Source organism: Podarcis tiliguerta (genome assembly GCF_965153285.1).
Source record: "Podarcis tiliguerta genome assembly, chromosome: 13".
NCBI lineage: Eukaryota > Metazoa > Chordata > Lepidosauria > Squamata > Lacertidae > Podarcis > Podarcis tiliguerta.
Genome location: NC_139546.1, coordinates 39,681,611 through 39,689,304, shown reverse-complemented (window position 1 = coordinate 39,689,304; position 7,694 = coordinate 39,681,611). Strand labels below are relative to the sequence as shown.

The following is a 7,694-nucleotide window of genomic DNA, read 5'->3' as shown; positions in this document are numbered from 1 at the left end:
TGCCCGGCGCAAGGGGCGCTCTGCTTCAGGGCGCCCCGCCCGCCGGGCGGCAGGCTGCTATCCGCAGCGTGGGGAGCGCTGCAGGGAACTCCTGCATGGCTCCCCACGCTGCGGATGTCTGCCTGGCGCGAGGGGCGCTCTGCTTCAGGGCGCCCCGCCCGCCGGGCGGCAGGCTGCTATCCGCAGCGTGGGGAGCGCTGCAGGGAACTCCTGCATGGCTCCCCACGCTGCAGATGTCTGCCCGGTGCGAGGGGCGCTCTGCTTCAGAGCGCCCCGCCCGCCAGGCGGCAGGCTGCTATCCGCAGCGTGGGGAGCGCTGCAGGGAACTCCTGGAGGGCTCCCCACGCTGCGGATGTCTGCCCGGCACGAGGGTCGCTCTGCTTCAGGGCTCCCGCCGGGATGCCTAGGATGCGGATGTGTTCCCGAAGTGCCGGGCGCTCTGCTTTCAGGGCGCCCGACGCTCCGGGAAGCAGGCTGCTATCCGCAGCCTAGACATCCCTGCGGGACCTCCCGCAGGGCTGCCTAGGCTGCGGATGTCTTCCTGAAGCCTGGAGAGCGAGAGGGGTCGGTGCGCACCGACCCCTCTCGCTCTCCACGCTTCAGCGAAAGCCTGCATTCGCCCCATAGGACGCACCCAGATTTCCCCTTCATTTTTGGAGGGGAAAAAGTGCATCCTATAGGGCGAAAAATACGGTACATTTATTATATCTTTGTATGTTTCGTTTGAATTTGTACAGCTGATATATTAGAAATTAGAATATGAATGGACTACAGGACTGACAAAATAGGAATTGCATTTTGTACATCCTGGACTCGACGGTCAACTGAATAAGCTACATTTTAATATGTTATGTCACGATGTTCATTTTGACATTATGAGAAGCTGTATCTAATTTTGAGAAGTAGTTTCTAGCAAATAACTTTATTTAAAATTTAAAGATTTAAAATTTACGGCTTGTAGTGCTTTAAAAGAAAATTATATGAAAAGGATGTATTGATGGTATTTATCTCCAGTAAAGTTAGCTAAAATGTATAAGAGTGTTTATTGTGGGGGAGGAAGGGAAAGGAGGTTGTGAGCCGCTTTGAGACTCCTCAGGGTAGTGATAAAGCAAGATATCAAATCCAAAATCCAAAAATCCAAATCCATAAGAATTTATCTAATGTGTGCTGGAAGTGTAAAGATAAAATAGGTACATTTTATCATATGTGGTGGTCATGTAAAAACAGTGGCGTAGCGTGGGGGGTGCAGGGGGGGCCGGCCGCACCGGGCGCAACATCTGGGGGTTAGGGTTAGGGGGCACAAATCCACGGGTTAGGGGGTGCAAATCCACGGGTTAGGGGGCGCAAATCCATGGGTTAGGGGGCGCAAATTACTTGCCTTGCCCCGGGTGCTGACAACCCACGCTACGCCACTGTGTAAAAAGGCAGTAGGCTTCTGGGAAATGATTTATAACAAACTGGGGGGGGGGAAATTAAGATAACTTTTGTTAAAAAAAAACCAGAGGCATTTTTATTAGGAATAACAAGTGAAGACTTACCAAGAAACGTTAAAAGATTATTTATGTATGCAACCACAGCAGCAAGGATGCTATTTGCCCAAAGATGGAAGGAAGATAAAGTTCCAGTGATGGAAGAATGGATAACAAAGAGGACAGACTATGCTGAAATGGAAAAGATGACCGGGAAGATCCGTGAGCAAGATGAAGAAAAGTTTGTACAAGACTGGGAAAAAATTATAGAATACCTTAAAGTTCACTGTGAAGAGTTAAAAACTTTAGGAGGATTGAAACAGCATCTATGAAGTACCGTGTACAGTAGAACCTCAGCTTATGTTACCATCAGGTAGCGTAAACTTCTGGTTGCGAAAGCAGCAAACCCCGCTTCTGGGTTTTCCTGCTTGCACAGGAGCAGAAGCTATCTCTGTGCCGCAGCCATGTGTGTGCGCAGAAGTGGCACCTCCAGTTGCAAAACCTCAGGATCCGGCCAGAGCTCCATAACGGATCCTGTTTGGACCAGAGGTACCACTGTATTAAGGTGATTAATGGATTTGAGATTGAATGGAAAACAAAACAAAGGGGAGACATTGGAAACCGGGGGGGGGGGAGTCAAGAAGTGGTAAATAATTAATTAGCTTTAATTTGTGTTATGTTGAAAATTTCGAATAGTGTTTTTTTTTTTTAAAAAAAAAAAAGACAGTTCTAGCATCCACCCAAACAGGGAATAATTAGGGGGTAAGCAAATCTGTCAGTTTCATTTTCTCTCCAATTCTCATTTTTAAATCCAATCTTAAATTCACCTCCACAGCAGTTTCATTTTTTAAAAAGTCTCCATGAAAATTCACCAGCATTTTGTGTGAATTTCTCCTAATACATACATGTTTTATGCCATTTTGCCCAACGCATACTTTTTTTTTGCAAAGCAATTTGCCCTTCTTTAATGCCAATTTAATGTGATTCTCAATCATATGTGCATTTATTTATTTATTTATTTATTTATTTATTTATTTTATTTTACATATGCATTTATAAGCACACTTTACCCCAGCACATGCATTCTTGCACACATTGCCTGGCAGCAGAACTGCGCTGAAAATTTCACCGAAGTGCGAATTTTAAGGTTGGCCATTTTTCAATAGGCAGAATGTTCCAGAAAGTGTGAATTAAGTATGTTGACCATTAAGTGCAAATTGAATCAGATTTCTTCCCCATTCCCAGTAACAGTATTGTTTAAATCAATCAAGAAGTGATGATGATGATTTGCAGGATTCACACACCCAGGAGAAATATTCAGAAGGATTCAGGAAGTAGTGTTATCTTTACTGGTTAACAGAGAGACTTCAAACCACGATGAGGTCAACCGTGTCTTGATCCTCAGTGCATTTGTTCTTCTTAATCCCTACCCTCCATCTCAGTGATCCACACATTGTCTGCCTGTTCAATCCAGCTGCATGTGATCAGTACTAACCTTTTACCAGCAGCTGGCTAGGCTGGGTATAAAGAGCCCAAGGGGAAACCGAATTCACCGCTCTGACAGCCCCCTGGGTGATTTGGAGGAATTCTGAGTAGTGCTGGCTGAGAAGATCGCGTAAGTTGGTGCAGAAATTGTTCTGGGTGATAAAATTGTGGTCCTTAGCTTGTGTCAGAGAGTGAGGCTGAGTTTGTCGCCAAAGGAAACATTGGTTGCAACCCAGCTAGACTTACACCGTGTAGGCTAGGGGTGGGGAAGCTGCCAACCTATGGATACTATTGGACTTCAAACCCCATCAGTGCCAGCCAGCATGCCGAGTGGTCAGGAATGATGGGATTTGTAGTCCACAACATTTGAAGGGCCACAGGTTCGCTCTTCTTGCTGCGAAGGGAGAATGGAGGGGCCCTTGCTGCGACAATTTACAGGTCAAACTACGTGAGGCAGCGGCAGCCCTGTTTGTTTCCTCGTGCGCATTTGTGACGCAGAAGGTGGAGAGGAGAGATTTTGTGTTTGGCATAAAAATAAAGACCCATCTCAGCTCCAGTATCAACTAGGCTGTAAAGAAGGGGAGAGTGGGAAGGCTTAGTTCCCTTCAGCTGCATGTGTGTTATTTGGCCTTAAAAGCACCTTTCTCCCTTTTTTAATACATTTTTTTTAATTTTTTAACATATCATTTCCAACAATCATTTAACATAAATTCTTATGCAATATTTTAGACTTGGGTCAACTACCTACCCCTGAAGATTTTCCATTCTTTATCACTTAATCTGCATTTCTTAATTTCTCTATTACTTTTGATTGTCCTTAACTGATAAATCTCTTCATAGTCTTCCTTGCAATATTTCACATAGTCCTCCTTACAAACCTTCTTGCAGTACTACTAGCGTAATCTGTTTATTACCATTGCTTTTCAAATAGTTTAAATATTTACTCCAGTCCTCTAAGAATCTCTGGTGCCGCAGGTTTCGTATCCTTCCTGTCGGTTTGTCTAATTCTGCATAGTCCATTAATTTCATCTGCCACTCTTCTTTCGTCGGTAATCCTTCTTGATTCCATTTCTGTGCCAATAATATTCTTGCTGCGGTTGCGGCATACGAAAGCAATTTACAATCCTGTCTATTAATATAAAAGCCCCTTTCTCAGCTTTGTAAATGTGAAGAATATTCACTGACTAGAATCATAGAATCATAGAATCATAGAGTTGGAAGAGACCACAAGGGTCATCGAGTCCAACCCCCTGCCAAGCAGGAAACACCCTCAGAGCACTCCTGACATATGGTTGTCAAGCCTCTGCTTAAAGACCTCCAAAGAAGGAGACTCCACCACACTCCTTGGCAGCAAATTCCACTGTCGAACAGCTCTTACTGTCAGGAAGTTCTTCCTAATGTTTAGGTGGAATCTTCTTTCTTGTAGTTTGTATCCATTGCTCCGTGTCCGCTTCTCTGGAGCAGCAGAAAACAACCTTTCTCCCTCCTCTATGTGACATCCTTTAATATATTTGAACATGGCTATCATATCACCCCTTAACCTCCTCTTCTCCAGGCTAAACATGCCCAGACTAGAAGCAGAGATCGTCCTTTCCTATCACTGAACACCCGTTATGCTGGCTAGGGCTTATGGTAGTTGGTGCTGAAAAGCATCTAGAGCGGGGCACAGGATACCCAGTCTCTGTGCTCCCCCCAGACTAAAAAAAAAAAAAAGTTCCTAACAGTATGTGCTTTGCAGTCACGACACACAAGAAGGTCTGAATTGTGTGACTGTGGGTTGTGTGTATGTGTATGAGAGAGAGAGAATAAGGCACCCTGTTGCGTGTATCCACAACTGTGGATACTCAGAGGAAAGGGGGGTTTCATGTGGCACTGATTCCCTTCCACACAGCAGAATCACCCAGAAAGTACATCTCTATTGCTGAGCCTCTGACTGAGCAAAAGAGTAAGGGATGTGTGAGACCCCTGAGGGACTAGTTCCTTGTTACAATGGTAACAATACAGTGGTACTTCGGGTTAAGTACTTAATTCCTTCTGGAGGTCTGTTCTTAACCTGAAACTGTTCTTAACCTGAAGCACCACTTTAGCTAATGGGGCCTCCTGCTGCCACTACGCCGCTGCTGCATGATATCTGTTATCAACCTGAAGCAAAGTTCTTAACCCGAGGTAATATTTCTGGGTTAGCGGAGTGTGTAACCTGAAGCGTATGTAACCTGAAGCGTATGTAACCCGAGGTACCACTGTACCTGGCTTTTGTTTCTGTTTTTTACTTGTTTGAGAGAAGCTATTTCCCGTTCAATGTTTAGTGGTTCTTCTGTTACAAAATGGTAAATAAATAAATAATGGTAAACCCTTTTGTTCTCAGGGACTGTTCCCTTTCTTTCTTTCTTTCTTTCTTAAAATTACCTGTTACGTCCCAGAGCTAAGTCTTGCCAGTGAAACCCACCCATGGGTTTGTTCTAGTCCATGCAGAGCAAGAATTTGTGTGTGTGTGTGTGAGAGAGAGAGAGAGAGAGAGAGGGAGGGAGAGAGAGAGAGAGAGAATGAGAAATTGCTAAAAGAGCACCTTTAAGATGATCGCTTGGTGTAATATTGAAAACACAGTCCTTGTGCCTTTCAAAAAGTGGGAATTCTGCCTTGTTTGACTTTGCTTTTCCCTGCCGCCAAGCTGTGCCTGATAGACTTTGCCCTCTTTTGCATACGGGCGCCACAAAAACATTCCTGAACAGAAATTGAAGGCTATCGCAATCTCTCTCACACACAGTTTCTGCTTCATGACAGGCTAGCTATTGTTCTCTGTTGCCATCTAGTGACAACTGCACCGACCTAGCCTACTTCTGCGGTGGGTGTCTTGAGACTGGGGCAAAGCAGCTCTCTCACATTGGTACTGTACAGCTAGATGTGACCATTTGACTTAAACCCCACACAGCAGCTGCCAGTCAGTGTGGACAGCATTTAGCCAGATGGACCAATGGTCTGTGTTTGATGGTAAGCAACACTTCTTATGGTATTCTTCAGTGCTTTTTTTCTTAAAAAAATGTTTAGGGGTACTCTCATTTTGACTCAAGAAAATCACCATTTTACAGTTCAGATCAGGAAATATGAATACAGTAAATGGACAAAAGTACAAAGATTCACAAAATGTTTAGGGGTATGCATATCCCTGCGTCCCCATCCCCCCCCCATAAAACCACTTGTATTGTTCACTGCAAAAAGTAAAAAAAACTCCATGTGGAGTTTCGGTTTTTCAGTTTTTTTCTGTTTTGTTTTCCTGTCAATCACGCTTCTTTAAATACTATTTTTTTTTATCTTGACCTTCATTTGCAATGCTTATTTGTTTTACAATACACTGCAACCCATTTTTAAGAAATATACAGTGGCACCTCGGGTTACATACGCTTCAGGTTACATACGCTTCAGGTTACAGACTCCGCTAACCCAGAAATAGTGCTTCAGGTTAAGAACTTTGCTTCAGGATAAGAACAGAAATCGTGCTCCACCAGCGCGGCGGCAGCGGGAGGCCCCATTAGCTAAAGTGCTGCTTCAGGTTAAGAACAGTTTCAGGTTAAGAACGGACCTCCGGAACGAATTAAGTACTTAACCCGAGGTACCACTGTAAAGTGATGCGAAATAAACACTTCACTTGCTTCCTTTCGATGGCTGCAGGTTCGTCGGAAATCAGCAGCAACAATGATCTCCCTGAGAGGAAACGAAGTGCTATTGCTGCTCCTGTTGGTTTCCTGCCTGATCGTAAGCCGCGTCTCCTCGCAGAATCCTCGGCACGAGAAGTTCCTGAGGCAGCACAGCGACTTCCCCCGGACCAATGTGGCCGGGCAGGATTACTGCGGGGCCATGATGCTGCGCCGGGGGATGACAAGGCCTTGCAAAGACACCAACAGCTTTGTCCATGCGCCCAGGAGCAACGTGAAGGACATCTGCGGCAGAGGCGGAACCCATTACCGCCGGGCCCTGAGACTCAGCAGGGCACAGTTATCCGTCACCACCTGCAAGCTGCAGGGAACTTCGCGGGGCCAATGCCGCTACTGGGCCCACACGGGACAAAGGCATATTCTCATAGGTTGCGATGCATCAGGATGGCCCGTCCATTTTGAAGAAAGCAATTTCATGTAGGGCAGGCTTGGCTTTTTCCACTTGCAGCAAGAGCACTAAACAGCTGTAAAAATCTTTGAAAGCAGGTGTTCCACGGAGCTGGCTCACAACAGAATTGTCACTTGAATCCCACTTACCCGAAGTACTCAGTTAACGTACGTATAGTGTGGTAAAGATTCACCTATTATTTCTTGGAAAATAATTGTGTACAGCTGGAAACGTTGGCAGCATTAAGATAAATTTAACAGTGTAAATAAGTTTTGATGGATGCAATGCTTTTTTCTGGGGTATGCATACCCCTAAACATTTTTTGAAGTTTGGCCTCATTGAGGGGCAGTATTTCAATATGAATAGGAAAATGAGAGTACCCCTAAACATTATTATTTTTTAGAAAAAAAGCACCGGATGGATGTAATAATGGAATGCTGAATGGTTTAGTTTTTGTAAAATATGCAGGGATTTATGATATGTAAAATGAACCATGAAGGGAAGGGAAGAAGAAGGGAAATCATTGATATTTTAAGGATGTAAAAATGAGTATATTCAACTGTAAAACAGAAAAATTAATAAAAATTATATACCAAAAAAAAAAAGAATTTACCTATTATTTCTTTACAGGGGCTCATCAAT

General features: G+C 44.5%; 1 protein-coding gene across 4 annotated transcripts; it reads left to right on the top strand.

Annotated features, from left to right (window-relative positions):
• Positions 1 to 1,544: 1,544 nt before the first annotated feature.
• LOC310662825 (ribonuclease-like) lies at positions 1,545 to 7,449 on the top strand. Of its 4 annotated transcripts, none has more exons than XM_083409981.1 (2): positions 1,545 to 1,710; positions 6,621 to 7,449. In XM_083409981.1, exon 2 carries the CDS (start codon positions 6,645 to 6,647, stop codon positions 7,083 to 7,085), a length of 441 nt encoding a protein of 146 aa, XP_083266107.1. In that variant the 5' UTR covers positions 1,545 to 1,710; positions 6,621 to 6,644; the 3' UTR covers positions 7,086 to 7,449. The 4 variants fall into 4 exon arrangements, with proteins under 4 accessions (XP_083266107.1, XP_083266106.1, XP_083266109.1 ...); XM_083409980.1 differs by lacking the exon at positions 1,545 to 1,710 and adding an exon at positions 1,895 to 2,034; XM_083409983.1 differs by lacking the exon at positions 1,545 to 1,710 and adding an exon at positions 2,002 to 2,018.
• Positions 7,450 to 7,694: the final 245 nt, after the last annotated feature.